Source organism: Gadus chalcogrammus, chromosome 3 (assembly GCF_026213295.1).
Source record: "Gadus chalcogrammus isolate NIFS_2021 chromosome 3, NIFS_Gcha_1.0, whole genome shotgun sequence".
Taxonomy (NCBI): Eukaryota; Metazoa; Chordata; class Actinopteri; order Gadiformes; family Gadidae; genus Gadus; species Gadus chalcogrammus.
The window spans coordinates 21525223-21544089 of record NC_079414.1 but is presented as its reverse complement, the minus strand read 5'-3'; the positions used below and the strand labels follow the sequence as shown (position 1 = coordinate 21544089).

Genomic DNA, 18867 nt, shown 5'->3' with positions numbered 1-18867 from the left:
CGTTAGAGAAACAAAAGGTGCCAAGCATTTTCGCTGTTCGGACCCCTAAATAATAAAGCCTTGATAGTCCATGCCAGCTCGTGCTGTAGGGGGCGATCGAGTTTCCCGCCTGTTCTCTCCGGAAAAAGGAGCGTCTGGCAGTCTGGCGGGCTGATTCAAAACAAAGATGGAGGTATCCGGAGCGCTGCAGTTTCTCCGCCTAAACAACCTAAACTCAGGTACAGTTTACGAGTTAATTATGGAAAAGTTTATTAAACTTAACTCGGGTTGAGTTGGACAGTTTATTCAACAAATCCCATTGACACTTTACACAGTTTAGACAACTATTTCGGTGTTGCCAATGCCTAGTGTTTAGCCAGGGACCAATAATGCATTCGACTTATTAACAAAATCTAACCGCTCTGATGAGATCGTCCATTCAACATTACTAACATACTATATTCAACATGACAAATAATCATGAAGCAGATACCAGTTAGAAGCAAAAAGTATGCAATAGAGCCTGTCTGTTATAGTAAATACAGAGACGGGTCATGAGGGAGCAGGTAAGGGTTAGACAGTAGGAGACAGGTCATTATGGAGCAGGTAGGGGTTAGACAGTACAGTGACAGGCTATTAAGGAGCAGGTATTGGTTAGACGGTAGGAGACAGGTCATTAAGGAACAGGTGCCGGTTAAACAGTAAAGAGTCTGGTCATTAAGGAGCAGGTAAGGGTAATACAGTAGGAGACGAGTCATTATGGGGCAGGTAGGGGTTAGACAGTACAGAGACAGGTCTTTACGGAGCAGGTAGGGGTTAGACAGTACAGAGACAGGTCATTATGGCGCAGGTAAGACAGTAGGAGACCGGTCCTGGGGAAGACTGTACAGGGGCAGGTCATTAAGGAGCTTGGTCAAGTAAAAGTAAGTTGAGCTGTTGTAAACTTTGGTGTCCACTGTCCAGTTTGGGTCGAGGTGTTATGGGATTATGAGTTTACGGAGGTGGAGCCCCTGGATGCAACCATAGAAGAAGAGATCAGTGTGGGTGGAGTCAAGGCCTTCACCCGGCTGTACAGCTGCCTGCTGCCCTACGCCTCTGACCAGCGGGACGACTCAGGACAGGTTGGGGAGGTGTGTGTGTGTGTGTTAGCAGGAGTGTGTGCGTGTGTTAGTAGTAGTAGTAGTAGTAGTGGTGTGTGTGTGTGTGTGTGTGTGTTAGCAGGTGTGTGTGTGTGTGTGTGTGTGTGTTAATAGTAGTAGTAGTGGTGTGTCTGTGTGTGTGTGTGTGTGTGTGTGTGTGTGTGTGTGTGTGTGTGTGTTAGCAGGAGTGTGTATTTGTGTGTGTTAGTTACGGTGCTCCCCCTGTTCCCTCCAGATCGTGTGGGAGGAGCTGGGGAACAGTGGGGGGTCCTCCAGGAGTCTGGTGGCCTTGCTGGCCTACCTGGTGCTAAAGGGGAGGAGCAATGGAGCCTCCGCCCACCAGAGGACCACCGCCCTGCAGGCCGCCTCCCTCTACCTACTGCTGCTGGGGGTCCCCGGTGAGACCACCTCCTCCGTCTACTGCACCACCACCACCTCCTGCATCTCCTCCGTCTACTGCACCTCCACCACCTCCTCCAACTACTGCACCTCCACCACCTCATCCTACACCTCCTCCAACTACTGCACCTCCACCACCTCCTGCATCTCCTCCGTCTACTGCACCTCCACCACCTCCTCCTACACCTCCTCCAACTACTGCACCTCCACCACCTCCTCCTACACCTCCTCCAACTACTGCACCTCCACCACCTCCTGCATCTCCTCCGTCTACTGCACCTCCACCACCTCCTGCATCTCCTCCGTCTACTGCACCTCCACCACCTCCTGCATCTCCTCCGTCTACTGCACCTCCACCACCTCCTGCATCTCCTCCGTCTACTGCACCTCCACCACCTCCTACATCTCCTCCATCTACTACACCTCCACCACTTCCTCCACCTTCACGTTCATCATCACTGCTAAACAATGAGGCCTTTTATGTTTCACTTTCATTGTTTCTCATGTTTCTCTGCTGTGATTGGACAGTAGAGGTTAGTTAATTTAATCTCTGCTGTGTTTGGACAGTAGAGATTAATTAATGTATTCTCTGCTGTGATTGGACACTAGAGATGAGTTAATGCATTCTCTGTGATTGGACAGCAGATGTTAATGTATTCTGTGCTGTGATTGGACAGTAGTGGTGTGTTAATATATTCTCTGTGATTGGACAGTAGATGTTAATGTATTCTGTGCTGTGATTGGACAGTAGAGGTTAGTTAATGTATTCACTATGATTGGACAGTAGATGTGAATGTATTCTGTGCTGTGAGCGGAGAGTAGATGTTGACGGTGTGTTTCTCGGCTCCAGGGAGCATTGCCAACCAGATGTTCCACCAGGTGTTGTTTGACACCTGCTCAGACCTGCCGTCTCACTGCTGGCCACAGGACTTCACCAAGAAACGCAAGAAGGATGCCGCGAAGGGCAGCCAGGCCGAAGGCAAGCGCTCCAAGCCTCCACGCAAAGACCACGACGAGGTCAGACCCAGGAACCCACTCTGTACCTAACCTGACCCTTTATTAGAGCTGCTCGATAATGGAGAAAATCATAATAAGGATTATTTTGGTCAATATTGAAATCACGATTTCATTTCTCAATTTTTTTGAGTTTGAAAACATGATTCGTTTTTTCAGCATTTCTCTCCAATAAAAAACACTGAGAATTATGGAAATGTCCCTCTAAAAAAATCCGTAAATGTTGGAATAGAAAATTTTCAGATTTAAAATAATGTAAAAAACAACAACTAAATTATCGATTTATATTACTTTTAGGAGAGTTTGACGCAAAAATTAAATTAATGGCACAGCCCTACCCCTTATGGGGGAAGTGACCACCTTGCCTCTAACTCTATAATGCACGGTGGCTATACAAAGGAAACCCATGTGTCACGTTGCGCTGCTAGCTTGGTAGCTCCTGGCTCACGGTGCTCCCTCCCCCAGGTGGACATGGAGGAGGAGCACGAGGAGGATGAGGAGGAGGTGCACCTGTCAGCCAAGGACCTGGTGACCATCAGAGACGGAGTGGTTCTCCTGGTCCAGAGTCTCCTCAGACTCCTCAAAACCTTCTCCCTCAAGGACACGCGCCAGAGCGCTATCAACTGTACCCAGGTACAGCTGACCCGCCCAGCTAGCCCACCACTCAGTAGTCTTTCGTCATTGATTATTATTGATTAATGATGAACGAATCGCTTTCTGTCTCCTTTAGATCTTCACTAAGCTGGTTTACTTTGAGGCAGTCCAAGGACAACTGAGGTTCTCTGCTCAACAGTGAGTTACTGTTTGGGGGGGTGTTGCCACAGGGTTAACGTGTGTGTGTGTGTGTGTGTGTGTGTGTGTGTGTGTGTGTGTGTGTGTGTGTGTGTGTGTGTGTGTGTGTGTGTGTGTGTGTGTGTGTGTGTGTGTGTGTGTGTGTGTGTGTGTGTGTGTGTGTGCCCAGCACAACGTAGTGCCTAGCTGCTGAACTCTCCCGTCACGGCCGGCAGATCACACACAGTTTGCAGTGTGTGCAGCATGTTAATGTGTGTGTATGTTGAGTATGGTAACGTGTGCCTGTTCCTCAGGGATGTGTCCAGGCTGGAGAGCTTACCTGAGATGGCCTTCTGTGGTCTCCGCCTGCTCCTCTCCCAGTACCACGGAGACCAGAAGGAGGTAGGACGCATCCCATAATTCTCTGACGCTTGGATATCAGCCTGCTGTTTATTCTGTTACTATGGACTAATGCTACTATGATTACTACTATTTACTACTACTACTATTCCTACTTTTAGTATTTACTACTACTATTCATACTATTAATATTTACTACTATTAATATTTACTACTACTATTACTCTTACTGCTATAAAGTCTTTCAGCTAAAGACGCTTGTAGCAGATTGAGGTTCTTTGTCAGGACTGGCCTAGGATGTGTAATGTGTTCTGTGTGTGTGGTGTGTGTGTATGCAGAGCTTGAGGAGAATCTTCCATAGGCTCCTATATGTGATCCTGATGATGAGCAAGGCCAACAGAGGAAGACCCGCCCTCCTTGTGATATCGCAGACTGTCGTGGCTGCCCGTGGCCACGCCCTCCAGTTTGTCTGGTACACATCGCTTCATGCTGCAGGGTTTATAATCTCTCCCTTCCAGTGTGACGGTTTTAATTGTCTGTGTGTGCGTGTGTGTGTGTGTGTGTGTGTAGTCACCTGGTCGAGGAGATGAAGGAGACCGCCCTGCCTTTCGTGCAGATACTCCTGCAACACATCTGTTTCCAGGTCAGAGGCCAACAATCCACGCTAAATCTCATGTATACCTATAAGATAGATCCAAATTCACATGCTCAGGGCTTCACCTATTAGATCCAGATTCACTCCTGTTTACACCTATCAGATAGATCCAGATTCACTCCTGTTTACCCCTTTCAGATAGATCCAGATTCACTCCTGTCAAATAGATCCAGGTTCACTCCTGTTTACACCTATCACATAGATCCAGGTTCACTCCTGTTTAAACCTTTCAGATAGATCCAGATTCACTCCTGTTTACCCCTTTCAGATAGATCCAGATTCACTCCTGTTTACACCTATCAGATAGATCCAGATTCACTCCTGTCAAATAGATCCAGGTTCACTCCTGTTTACACCTATCAGATAGATCCAGATTCACTTCTGTTTACAACTATCAGATAGATCCAGATTCACTCCTGTCGGATAGATCCCGGTTCACTCCTGTTTACACCTATCAGATAGATCCAGATTCACTCCTGTTTACACCCATCAGATAGATCCAGGTTCACTTCTGTTTACAACTATCAGATAGATCCAGATTCACTCCTGTTTACACCTATCACATAGATCCAGGTTATGGAACTTTATTAGTGCATCCACCCGATGCCGTGGCTGTTCTGATAAAGTTTGATCTTTTCAGATGTTGGAGAAGTGTGAGTACCGTTGCCATGGCTCCCAAGCGGTGGGTGTGCTGGTGGCTCTGTTGCCCAGTGAAGACTACGCCTCCTTCGTTAAGTGGCTCTCTGGATACTCCCGACACACCAAGGTAACACCACCCATCCACTCCACCCACACCCTCCAAGGTAACACCACCTCCACCTCTGCCCACACACTTAAATGTAACAACCCTCTCCACCTCCTAGGTAACACCACCCACCACCTCTTCCACCCAGCTAATCCAATTATTATTATTATTATTATTATTATATTATTATTATTATATCTATTGAATGGTTATATTCTATTATTGTATGTTGTATCTGTTGAATGGTTCTATATTATTCTGTTATATCTGCTGTAGAAGGTTCTGTATTATTGTATGTTATATCTATTGTATTTTGTTATATATTATATTATTGTAGGTTATATGTGCTGTAGAAGGTTCTGTATTATGTATGTTATATCATTTGTATTGTTATATATTATATTATTGTATGTTATATGTGCTGTAGAAGGTTCTGTATTATTGTATGTTATATCATTTGTATTGTTAGATATTATATTATTGTGTGTTATATGTGCTGTAGAAGGTTCTGTATCATTGTATGTTATATCATTTGTATTTTGTTATATATTATATTATTGTGTGTTATATGTGCTGTAGAAGGTTCTGTATTATGTATGTTATATCATTTGTATTGTTATATATTATATTATTGTGTGTTATATGTGCTGTAGAAGGTTCTGTATTATTGTATGTTATATCATTTGTATTGTTATATATTATATTATTGTGTGTTATATGTGCTGTAGAAGGTTCTGTATTATTGTATGTTATATCATTTGTATTGTTATATATTATATTATTGTGTGTTATATGTGCTGTAGAAGGTTCTGTATCATTGTATGTTATATCATTTGTATTGTTATATATTATATTATTGTGTGTTATATGTGCTGTAGAAGGTTCTGTATCATTGTATGTTATATCATTTGTATTTTGTTATATATTATATTATTGTGTGTTATATGTGCTGTAGAAGGTTCTGTATTATGTATGTTATATCATTTGTATTGTTATATATTATATTATTGTGTGTTATATGTGCTGTAGAAGGTTCTGTATTATTGTATGTTATATCATTTGTATTGTTATATATTATATTATTGTGTGTTATATGTGCTGTAGAAGGTTCTGTATTATTGTATGTTATATCATTTGTATTGTTATATATTATATTATTGTGTGTTATATGTGCTGTAGAAGGTTCTGTATTATTGTATGTTATATCATTTGTATTGTTATATATTATATTATTGTGTGTTATATGTGCTGTAGAAGGTTCTGTATTATTGTATGTTATATCATTTGTATTTTGTTATATATTATATTATTGTGTGTTATATGTGCTGTAGAAGGTTCTGTATCATTGTATGTTATATCATTTGTATTTTGTTATATATTATATTATTGTGTGTTATATGTGCTGTAGGAGGTTCTGTATCATTGTATGTTATATCATTTGTATTTTGTTATATATTATATTATTGTATGTTATATCATTTGTATTTTGTTATATATTATATTATTGTGTGTTATATGTGCTGTAGGAGGTTCTGTATCATTCTGTATTATGTATGTTATATCATTTGTATTGTTATATATTATATTATTGTGTTATATGTGCTGTAGGAGGTTCTGTATCATTGTATGTTATATCTGTGTAATGCCTACATCGTGTGTTATGCTAGATGGTGTACCGTCTGTTTGCGGTGGATGTGGTGATGGTGCTGTTGCAGCAGCCGGAGAGAGCTGCGGACCTGGGGGCAGCGGCGGAGGTGGCGGTCCTTCTGCCCCACCGCTACCTGGTGCAGAGCCTGCTGTTCAGCCGCCGCACCGACTCCTCCCCCACCGTGCGTGGCCACGCCCTCTCCTGCCTGGCCCAGGTCCTGGAGATGCCTTCCCTCAACGCCTCCCGTGCCGTGCAGGACCTCTTCACCAACTGTATGTACTCTACTCAATCTAGATCTATTTTATATACATAAATACACTGTGTGTCTTGTATGTACTGCAGTCCTAAGTGTGTGTGTGTGTGTGTCTGTGTCTGTGTGTAGCTGGGATCAGCACGGTCCTGGAGGGAGAATCCACTGAAGGTACTCAACTTAACGCTTCAATGACATGTCTCATCCCTTTAATGTACACCACTGAGAGCTGGTGATTCTAGGTTGTCCCAGCGCTTGATTGGCTGAGAGCTGCTGTGTCTAGGTTGTTCTAGTGTGTGATTGGCTGAGGGCTGGTTTGTCTAGGTAGCTCTAGCGTGTCATTGGCTGAGAGCTGCTGTGTCTAGGTAGTTCTAGCGTGTCATTGGCTGAGGGCTGGTGTATCTTGGTAGTTCTATCGTGTGATTGGCTGAGAGTTGGTCTTTACAGGTAGTTCTAGCATGTGATTGGCTGAGAGCTGGTTTGTTTAGGTAGCTCTAGCGTGTGATTGGTTGATCTCAGGAACGATTGGCGCCCAGCAGACCCAGAAGACGTATCGCACGCTGTCCTTTAAGACGTTGGAGATCACCAACACTGGGGACCCCACCGGCTACGAAGGTAACCCTGAAATAACCTTTACTATCACTAACATTTACCGTCACTAAACTTTACTATCACTAACCTTTACCATCCCTAACCTTTACCATCACTAACCTTTAAAATCACTAACCTTTACTATCACTAACCTTTCCAGTCACTAACCTTTCCCATCACTAGGCTTTAACATGACTAAATTAACAAAACAAATCAAATGGAACATGTTACATGTTAACACATGTTTCCTTAACATGTATCATATTAAATCATCATGTGAACATGTATAATGTTAAAGAAATTGTAAACCGGTGTGTGTGTGTTTGTGTGTTAACATGTTGGTTAGCATGTGCACACATGTAAAGACATGTGTTAACATGTGAGTTAACATGTGTAAAAGTGATTAAACGTGCATATGTGTGTTAAAATGTGTGAACGTGTGTTAACATGTTCTGGTGCTCCCCAGGTAAAGAGAACCTGGCCCTGCTAATGAGACGTGTGGCGGACTGCAAGACGGGGGTCAGGAAGTCTGCTCTGCAGGTGACAGAGAGCCAAACTTTATTTAACTCACTGGGCTGTTACGTTACTAGTATTATCTTATTTTGGTGCTGCCTCTCTTAGCATGGAAAGCCTAATAATATGTATGCTCACGATATATGTTTAATAATTATGATAAATATGATTCGTTTTTATTTCTTTGGATAAAGATTTTATAGTCAATCAAATATGTAAAGTACATTAAATACCAATCAAATCATTCAAATATTGGAGAGAAACCATCGAAGCTAATAGGAACCTCGCTGTATTTCATGAAACCTTCTAAGCCAATAGGAAAATGGCTGTCGTTCAAGCAACCTTCTGAGCCAATAGGAACCTTTGCTTTAGTTCAAGAAACCCATGATCCAATAGGAAGCTGGCTGTAGTTCAAGAAACCATCTGAGCCAATCAGAGCAGTTGGAGGACTTTCTGATAAAGAGGACAACATAGAAATCTGACCTTTGACCTCTGTCCCAGGCCATCCTTGCCTTGCTGAAGCACGGGGTCATCCCCATGACGACGGAGAACTTGTCGGTGTTGTCGGACCGCTGCCGCGACCCCGCCCTGTCCGTCAAGAAGAAGGCCCTGCAGTGTCTTGGGGAGCTGCTCACTGTGAGTCCACCTGATTGGTTCCCTGGGAAAGCCCGCCTTAGTCGCAGATCGAGAACATTCTCTGAATTGACCTGTTGCTAAGTCACGCCCCCCCGTCTTTACCATGACGAACTCAGACAAACAAACAAGACTCGATAACAAAAACATATGGAAAAGCGTCAGCTTACATTATATCAAAGCAGGTTTTGAACAAGTTTTGGGTGGGAAATGATTTAATTTCTTCCAGGATCCATCGAAAGGGTCTACATTATTCTATGGGGGGGTTTATTCAAAACGTTTAAATAATTACAGAAGGTAACAAGCTTAAATTCAGTTGGTATTCTGGCCTGCCGCACAGTCTGATCCACATTATGAAATATACCCCATTCTACGGCCTCCCGGGATACCGACCATCCGTGTTACATGTACCCCCATGTCGTTTTAAACAAACAACATAAATACACCATTAAATTGTTATAATATGCCTCATCCCTGTCGTTTTCAATGGAGGAGTCCGGGTGTCCGATGCCCGAGTATAGTCAAGGCTAGAATGTCATTGCATCACCTGCGTTCGAAGGGCGGAGCTCAGCGACAGGTCAATTGCAATTTTGTCAAGAGACAACCTCCTCAATGATTATCTGTTTGAAGATCTGATAGCATTGATCAGAAGAGCAGCTCCACAGGCAGACGTAGCCAGACCCATGACCCGCTCCCCACTCCCCCAGGCCCGGCCCGACAGTGGCGTTGTGCAGCGGGCCTGGCTGCAGGGCGTGGTCCCAGCGCTGGTGGACGCCGAGAGCTCGGTGCAGGAGAAGGCTCTGGAAGCCCTGGAGGAGACCCTCCTCTGCCAGGTCAAAGGTTACTCCCCCCAGCGCCACCTCGACGCCCCACAGCGGCTGGCCTGGGACCTGCTCGGGCTGCTCTGCTACGAGTGTCCGGAGCTCAGGTAGGTCCTCCACCAGGTCCTCTGTCCTCCACCAGGTCCTCTGTCCTCCACTACAGAGGACCTGGTGGAAGAATACTACAAAATATTAGGGATGCACCGAAATTTAAATTCTTGGCCGAAACCGAAACCGAAAATACTGAAACAGTTGGCCGAAAGCCGAAACCGAATACCGAATGTGGCCTTTGCTGTTTTTCATTCATTTTGCTTTAATTTTTCACCATTACAAAAAATCAAACAATTAAATGTCCTTTATAAACTTTTTTGTCTTGCTTTTCAATAGAAATAAAATCAATTACAAATTTGATACAAAACATTTATTTAATACTGAACGTTTTCTAACATTCCAGCAGACATTATAGCAAGAATTTAAGAACGATGTACCTTTAAATAAATGAGTAAAACATTTTTCCGAAACCGAAAATTATGTTTTGGGCCATTTTCGGCCAAACATTTTCCATGGCCGAATATTCGGTGCATCCCTACAAAATATCAATACTTCAAGGCGGCACTGAATCAACCTTGGGAGCACATGAGACCAAGACGGTCTCGGTATAAAGATGGGGAACGAATACATGAGTAGTGCAGACATGGCCCGCCCGGTGGGACCCCGATGCTAACCTGCCGCCTTCTGCTCCTGCCGTGGTCCCAGTCGCTACTTCAGCCGGGCCTTCAGCGTGTGGTCCAAGCAGAACAAGTTCTCCAAGTCCTTCTGCTCCAGCCTGCTGTCCCACACGGAGGCCGAGCACGCAGGCGGGGCATGGCTGCTGCTGTCCCAGGTGGCCCGCTGCACGCCCAACCTGCCCCTCACACCTGTCCTGCAGGCCTGGGACCACATGGTCAGGTGGGTACAGGACTGATCCTCACCTGAGACCAGATGGTCAGGTGGGTACAGGACTGATCCACACCTGGGACCACATGGTCAGGTGGGTACAGGACTGATCCACACCTGAGACCACATGGTCAGGTGGGTACAGGACTGATCCTCACCTGAGACCAGATGGTCAGGTGGGTACAGGACTGATCCACACCTGGGACCACATGGTCAGATGGGTACAGGTTAGACCCACGACTGGGGGGGGGTCTAACCTATACCCACCTTATTTTGAAAATAAACTTTGAGAAAGAAACGTTCGCTCAATCTCAAGAAGTGCTCTGATTGAAGTTTACCAATGAACAATCTGAATGATCTCATAATGAGGTATCAGAGAACGGATATTCCTTCTATACTTACTTATCGCCTTAATGGCTCATTGTTGGTTTTATATTTAATGTAGGGTTTGGTAACAGTAAGGTCATGGTTTGGTGCAGTGTTTCCCCTACCATTGTTCAGGCCTGGCGGCCCGCCAGGCCAACGAGCGCCCCCGCCAGGCCAACAACCGGCCAAAAAAATGAAAATACCAACAAATACTCTAGCATCCCGTGAAAAATGTATAACAAATCACACTATCAGCTCTTACCACCGGGCCTAAAAAAAATTCTAGGGGAAACACTGGTTTGGTGTGGTTACAGTGAGGTCATGGTTTGGTGTGGTTACAGTATGGTCATGGTTTGGTGTGGTTACAGTATGGTCATGGTTTGGTGTGGTTACACTAAGGTCATGGTTTGGTGTGGTTACAGTAAGGTCATGGTTTGGTGTGGTGACCGCTCATCACTTTAATGGGATGCTCATTAATCAAGCCTCTGCCCCATTCCAGCACCAAGGAGGTTGCCATGACGACGTGCTGTCACATCCTCAGTGTGGTGGGAGACGTCGCAGAGTATTTCAACGAGGACACGCAGAGCAGGATCGTCGGTGAGTTCTCACTCAACTTAATTCTTCAGTCCTTGAGGACCCGCCTGCCTGTACGTCACCCGTCTGTCTGATGATGACCTGTCTGTCTGTGTACAGATGAGCTGATGTCATGGTTGAAGACGATGGAGCTGTCTTTGGAAGTCATGAGTGCTGCCATGGAAACCTTGTTTCAGCTAGGACGTAAAGAGGACATCAAACAAACACAGGTAAAACCTCCCTCGCCTCTCCAGCACCTCCTCTCCTTCAGCTCCCCTCCTCCTCATCACCTCCTCTCCTCTCCATCATCTCCTCGTCATCACCTCCTTCACATTTAGTTTGAGTTCTACAATGTGGAAACTACGATATAAACTAGGAGGGGCGCCCATCCCCAGTCCTGGACTAGGGTCCTGATGATGTTTGTGGATTCTCCAGGCCTTCCTGGGCCTCCACTGTGGAGGTTTGGTGTCGATGTGTGAGACCTACCTGGCCGGCATCCTGTTGCGCCAGACCGGGGGTCACGACCTGGATCAGGACCTCATGGTGAGCAGGCCGTCGCGCTGTCTTTTATGATCTATTATTATGACAATAGATTATTATCTATCATGGCAGTACTGCTTCATGTTCTGTTATAACAGTACTGCTTCATGTTCTGTTATAACAGTACTGCTTCATGTTATAACAGTACTGCTTCATGTTCTGTTATAACAGTACTGCTTCATGTTATAACAGTACTGCTTCATGTTCTGTTATAACAGTACTGCTTCATGTTATAACAGTACTGCTTCATGTTCTGTTATAACAGTACTGCTTCATGTTATAACAGTACTGCTTCATGTTCTGTTATAACAGTACTGCTTCATGTTCTGTTATAACAGTACTGCTTCATGTTCTGTTATAACAGTACTGCTTCATGTTCTGTTATAACAGTACTGCTTCATGTTCTGTTATAACAGTACTGCTTCATGTTCTGTTATAACAGTACTGCTTCATGTTGTGTATCAGAAGTGTGTGTGTGTGTGTGTGTGTGTATGTGTATCTGATGGTGTATCCAAAGTTTGTGTATATGATAGTGTATCTAAAGTGTGTGTGTATCTGATAGTGTATCAGAAGTGTGTGTGTATCCAATGTGTATCGGATAGGGTATCTGAGCTGTGTGTATCTGAGGTGTGTGTATCTGAGGTGTGTTGTCGTGTCCCCAGGTGAAACACCTGCACCTGCTGGGCGTGGCCTCTCTGCATAGCCCCGCCCACGTTGGGAAGAGGACCGTCCTGCTAGTGGAGTCCATCCTGTCCTCCCAGAGAGACGCACACACTGGTACACATACACACGCACGCACGCCTAGCACACACATTAATTGGTGTGAAGGTCTTCTATCTTGGCTGATGCCCAGAAGTCTATTCTTGAATAGATCACTAACGTGTGTGTGTCTGTGTGTGTGTGTGTGTGTGTGTGTGTATGTGTGTGTTTGTCCAGGACCAGATGAGCCTCCAGAGTCTTCAACCCAAACCAGACCAAACTCTCTGCCCACCAAGGTCAGAGCCCACGCAGTCATCACACTAGGTATGCACACACACGCACGCGCGCGCACACGCACACAGGTACACAGGTACAGGGCCTCACGGTGCGTTGCCCTCCCTGTGCAGGGCGCCTCTGTCTGCAGCACGAGGACCTGACTCAGCAGTACCTGCCGGTGTTTGCGCGGGAGCTGCAGGAGGGGGCGGAGCTGGCGTTCAGGAACAACCTGGTGGTCATCATGTGTGACCTGTGCGTCCGCTACACCAACATGGTGGACTGCTACATCCCCAACATCTCCTCCTGCCTCCTTGACGACCAGCAGGTCATCCGAGAGCAAACCCTCATCATGCTCACCAACCTGCTGCAGGTGAGACCCGCGGTTACCGTGACGACGCTGTGCCTCTCTGTGACCTGTGCTGCGTGACTGTGTCCTTGACGTTGTGCGCCGGGTGTCCCTCTGGTCACAGGAGGAGTTTGTCAAGTGGAAAGGTTCGCTGTTCTTCCGCTTTGTCACCGTGCTGGTGGACCCCGTACCCGCCATCGCTAGGTAACCGCGCTGACCAATCAGACAGCACGAAGTACACTATACACTACTATATGAGAGGACCACAGATAAACTTTACCGTAATAGACGTACTGACCAATCACCAACTCATGTAATTAAATCATAATCTCGGTCTCGGTCTCTCTCTGCCTCCGTCTCTGCCTCTATCTCTGCCTCTATCTCTGCCTCTCTCTCTGTCTTTGTCTGTCTCTCTCTGTCTCTCTCTCTCTCTGTCTCTCTCTCTAGTCTGTGTGAGTTCTGTTTGGTCCACCTGCTGCTGAAGAAGAACACGGCCATGTTCAGCCAGCACTTCATCGAGTGCATCTTCCACTTCAACGAATACCGGAAACACAAGGCCTACAACCACTTCCCTGAGACCGACAGGTACACTGGGAATCTGAGTGGTTTTAAAGTGTAACTGCCATTTGGTAGACATTTTTATGCTACGTGTCCAAAATACAGTGAGGATGTACAATGCTTATCATTGGTGGCCACAGTGGGAATCCAACCCCTTGGTAGTGTTAATGTCATGGCTCGGGTTGTGTTCATGATGTCATGGCTCGGGTTGTGTTCATGATGTCATGGCTGTGACCTTGTGTTCATGATGTAATGGCTGTGACCTTGTGTTCATGATGTAATGGCTGTGACCTTGTGTTCATGAGGTCATGGCTGTGGTTGTGTTCATGGTGTCATGGCTGGGTTGTGTTCATGATGTCATGGCTGTGACCTTGTGTTCATGGTGTCATGGCTGGGGTTGTGTTCATGATGTCATGGCTGTGACCTTGTGTTCATGATGTCACGGCTGGGGTTGTGTTCATGATGTCATGGCTGGGGTTGTGTTCATGATGTCATGGCTGGGGTTGTGTTCATGATGTCATGGCTGGGGTTGTGTTCATGATGTCATGGCTGGGGTTGTGTTCATGATGTCATGGCTGGGGTTGTGTTCATGAGGTCATGGCTGGGGTTGTGTTCATGAGGTCATGGCTGGGGTTGTGTTCATGATGTCATGGCTGTGGTTGTGTTCAAGATGTCATAGCTGTGACCTTGAGTTCATGAAGGTTATTTTTTCGTTCTACCAGAGAGAGAACTCGCTTCTCGCTGAAGGGGCAGAGGAACCGCGAGAAGCGCTTCCGGATCTACCGCTTCCTGCTGGAGCACTTTACCGACGCGCAGCGCGTCAGCATCACCAACAAGATCAACCAGACCATCCTGGGTAGGCCGCCAGCCGGAGCTCCTAGCGAGCAGCGTGTGTGTGTCTCTGGGAGTGTCCCATGAGCCGAAGGAACCGTCAGCATGTCCATAACGCTCAGCGACGGCTCTCTCCTCCCAGGGTGCTTCGCCGACGACGAGCTGCCCCTGGACGCGGACGGAGCGGAGATCCTGGCGGAGACCTTCAGCATCCTGAGCCTGAAGGAGCTGAAGTTGCAGGCCGCCTCCGCCCCAGCAGGGGGCGCCGCGGCCGACGAGCCCGAGGAGGAGGGCCAGAACATGGCCAAGCTGCACGCCGCGCAGAAGAAGGTCATCTCCCAGGTAACCGCCCGATTGTACAAGGGGGTTGCCTAGGTAACCACCCGATCATACAAGGGGGGTTCCTAGGTAACCGTTGTAGAAGTGGGTTTCCTGGGTAACCATCCAAACATAGAAAGTGGTTTCCGAGGTAGCAGAACGTAGGTAACCATATTAGTACTATAGCAGATTAGTAGTACTTTAGAAGTACAGTACAACTACTATTAGTATAGTACTACTACTATAGTAGTAAAATAGTATTATAATACTGGGTGTTCCTCAGAAAGAAGGATAGTAGTACTATAGCAGCACTATAGTATGGTAGTACAGTAGTCTAATACTTGGTGCTTTTCAGTTCCAGAAGAAGGCCTTCATGGAGAACACGGTCCCCATCATCATAGCGCTGAAGAACATGCTGGAGCTCCGTCGCTCCCCCGTCATCAGGGACCTCATGGCCTACCTGCAGGTACAACAGTAACCCCACCGCCTGTCCGCAGGCAACGCTTGCCACACGGCCTGTCGCTAGGCAACAGTAACCATGGCGGTGTGTTCAGGTAGCCATGAAGGACCTGAAGGGTGAGGTGAAGGAGCTGTTCTCCGGAGACCAACAGCTAGCGACAGAGCTGGAGTTCAACCTGCAGGAGAAGGAGAACCTGGAGAACCAGACGTCACGCATGGTTAGTGTGTGTGTGTGTGTGTGTGTGTGTGTGTGTGTGTGTGTGTGTGTGTGTGTGTGTGTGTGTGTGTGTGTGTGTGTGTGTGTGTGTGTGTGTGTGTGTGTGTGTGTGTGTGTGTGTGTTAAATGTGATTTTGTTCCCCACAGTGTGTATGTGTGTAAACCACACTTTCTCCTCTCAATCTCATCTACCCCTCCTCTCTCTCTCCTCTACTCTCCTGCAGGACTCTGTGCAGAACTCTCCTGTACCTGCTGCAGCCAAACGGATAGCTCCCCCGCATGAATTCTCCACCCCCCAGCCTACGAAAGCCAATCACGTGCTGCTCAGCAGAGTGTCCACGACAGAGAGGTAGAGATATCACTTTATACGCTTTTTATGATTTAATATAAGAATTTGTATTACGACCTATATTCAGCACTAGACTTGATATATTTAAGGACAAAGTTGAATTTGAAATAATTTTACCAACCATATTAGTTACTGTGTGTGTGTGTGTGTGTGTGTGTGTGTGTGTGTGTGTGTGTGTGTGTGTGTGTGTGTGTGTGTGTGTGTGTGTGTGTGTGTGTGTGTGTGTGTGTGTGTGTGTGTGTGTGTGTGTGTGTGTCCACAGCCGGACTCCAAGGGGTCAGAGTGGGCGTCGGCAGACCCTTAATAGCCTAGCCCATCTGCAGAATACAGGTACGTACCTGCGGGTCTCCTAGCAACCACTGGGAACCCTAACAACATTGGAAGAATTCCTAATAAAGAGACTCGATCACATCCTGCTGAGGCCGGGTCCCATAATGATTGGATATATGACCGGCGTATTATTTTCTTGTGTTTGGTTTGTCCAGATTCTAATGTTTATGTGGCTCTCTTGCAGTGCTCTCCAAGAACTCCAAGGACAGAGCCATCAGCACACCTGTCGGTATGTAACACTGCTAGCCTGGGTAGCCCCGCCCTTTCTTCAGGCGATTTGAATTCGCCCTGCACAAGGGTCTGGAGAAGAGCAACACATTTCCTTCTGCTTCCGATACTTTTTTGCGGGAGCCAATCACCGAGCTGGCTTTTCCCCTTGGCATGTTATGGGCTGGTTTAACACAATGACGACAAGGGAAGCGACGGCAAGCAGCCAATCACGTACAGAGTATTTTGAACTAGGCCCCTGTTGATCACGCCTCGTGTGCTGAAGAAAATGACAGCAGCTTCCCCAGACCAACGTGAAATCTACGATTGGCTTGGTCTGGTAGTAGCCAGGCTATAACACTGCCCCATGACACCGCCAAACGCTTGGCTCTACGCTAGCCGCCGGTATAATTTAGCCGCGTCTAGCTCTATGCTAGCTCCTAGAAGTTTTCCTACTGCTTTGCTCTATGCTAGCCGATAGCATTTAGCCAAAGCTTGCTTTTTTAGTTGCTAGCAGTTAGCCCCTTTGATCTACGCTAGGCCTCCCTGGGAGGCTGCATCATTCCCAGCTAGCTGGAGATGGATTCCTACCGGTCTTCTTGAGAATGTCTGTTAGAGTAATTGGCTCCAGATGTTTAGTGTGGCCTGTTGGTTTGGTTCCAGATGTTGAATTCGACTGCACGTTCGGCGAGGCCGTCAGCGCCATCATGGAAGAGTCCCAAACAAGTGAGCAACTTCCTGTCTGCGTGGAAATAGAATTATCTTAGTATTCAATTCAATTTTATTTGCATAGCCCTTAATCACCATTACAGTCTCAAAGGGCTTAACAGGCCAAATATTTATTATCATAGAATGATCATAATATTATCATAGTGTTATAATAGTATTGTCGTAGCATGATCGGAGTATTTTCATAGTGTGATCATATTATTGTTCTTGTATTATAGTGTTTTCTAGAAGGATCATAGTATTGTTGTAGTCATATCAGAAGGATCATAGTATTATCTCTAGAATGATCATAGCATTGTCATGATATTATCTAAAATGATCATAGTATTGTCAAAGAATTATCTAAAATGATCATAGTATTATCTAGAATGATAATAGTATTGTCATAGTATGATCGTAATATTATCTTGCTATCTCCTCATGATCTTATGTTTACTAATGTATCTCGTGTGTCTCAGGTCCTGGGAGTGACCGAAGCTTTATCCAACCCCAGAAGTAAGTCGTCCCCTCATCTTCATTCTCCTTTGCTTGCTACTGGCTCATTTGTACTGGTCCTGTTGAAATGTTTCTGTTGAATTCTATAGAAGTCGTTCTGGGTTCTGTGGAAAAGGTTCTATTGGGTCCTATACAAGTTGTTATGTTGAAATGGCTATATTGGGTTCTATAGAAGTGGTTCGGTTGAAATGGTTCTATTGGGATCTAAAGAAGTGGTTCTGTTGAAATGGTTATATTTGGTTCAATATAAAAGGTTATATTGGGTTATTTTGAAGTGGTTCTGTTGAAATGGTTGTATTGGGTTCTATAGAAATTGTTCTATTTGGTTATTTAGAAGTGTTTCTGTTGAAATGGTTATATTGGGTTCTATCAACTGGTTCTGTTGAAATGGTTATATTTGGTTGTATAGAAATGGTTCTATTGGGTTATTTTGAAGTGGTTCTGTTGAAATGTTTCTATTGGGTTGTTTTGATGTGGTTCTGTTTGGTTCTTTGGAAGTGGTTCTGTTGAACGTTTCTGTTCTGAGTTCTGCAGAACCGGCTGTGTTGGGTTGTGTTAAGAGGCTTTGTGTGTTCCAGGGCTCCAGCACCTCGTCAGTGGGACGTCAAGTCTCCTCTCCGCCCCTCCAAGACCAAATCCAGGAGGAGTCAACCCTAGTCTCTGCTGTTAGGCACCAGTCTGTAACATTACAGACGTGTTTGTAATAGACAGTGGACCCAGACTGTAATATAACTGGCATGTTTCTTGTATATTTCTCATTTATTTCTTCTTTAAAATGTCATTTTGACGTCTCCTTTCTTTCTTCTTGTTTTTTTTTCTTCTTACAATAAAAAAAAATCAAACAGACGTTTCGAGTTAATTGTGTAGCCTGACTGTGATCTGTTGTTCCACCTGGGGGCGCTGTTTAATTCTACGTTCCTATCGCTGTTGTGGGTGATACGCCTCTGATAATTAAACTCATATTTCGTGGTTTCATCCTAATCCTTGAATGTTCCAAACTGAACTACAATCGACCTACCGTCAGAGAAGGTTTTATGTTTCTGGGAACCATGTCGATATGTAGTCAATACCTAATAAATTAGAATATTTTAATTTGACGCAGAGCGTTCGGCCTGTTCCG

At 45.5% G+C, this 18867-nt stretch overlaps 1 protein-coding gene across 1 annotated transcript; it reads left to right on the top strand.

The window, feature by feature from the left end:
- The first annotated feature begins 151 nt into the window (after positions 1–151).
- On the top strand, positions 152–18654 carry ncapd3 (non-SMC condensin II complex, subunit D3). Its single transcript, XM_056586776.1, has 35 exons — positions 152–218; positions 943–1100; positions 1354–1516; positions 2368–2534; positions 2997–3164; positions 3262–3323; positions 3617–3704; positions 4001–4134; positions 4233–4305; positions 4958–5083; positions 6730–6982; positions 7093–7131; positions 7480–7575; positions 8018–8091; positions 8566–8700; positions 9405–9625; positions 10275–10466; positions 11320–11417; positions 11514–11623; positions 11829–11936; positions 12596–12710; positions 12870–12956; positions 13040–13278; positions 13379–13458; positions 13702–13839; positions 14535–14668; positions 14786–14985; positions 15317–15427; positions 15516–15638; positions 15862–15986; positions 16249–16316; positions 16501–16545; positions 17187–17249; positions 17711–17747; positions 18326–18654. The coding sequence occupies exons 1-35, from the start codon at positions 167–169 to the stop codon at positions 18402–18404; spliced, it is 4161 nt and encodes a 1386-aa protein (XP_056442751.1). The 5' UTR covers positions 152–166; the 3' UTR covers positions 18405–18654.
- The last annotated feature ends 213 nt before the right edge of the window (positions 18655–18867 follow it).

Coding starts and splice junctions, on each gene's coding strand:
- ncapd3 (XM_056586776.1), top strand. CDS start 167: ATGGAGGTATCCGGAGCGCTGCAGTTTCTCCGCCTAAACAACCTAAAC. Junction 3,165..3,261: donor GCGCTATCAACTGTACCCAG/GTACAGCTGACC, acceptor TGTCTCCTTTAG/ATCTTCACTAAGCTGGTTTA. Junction 16,317..16,500: donor AGCCCATCTGCAGAATACAG/GTACGTACCTGC, acceptor GCTCTCTTGCAG/TGCTCTCCAAGAACTCCAAG.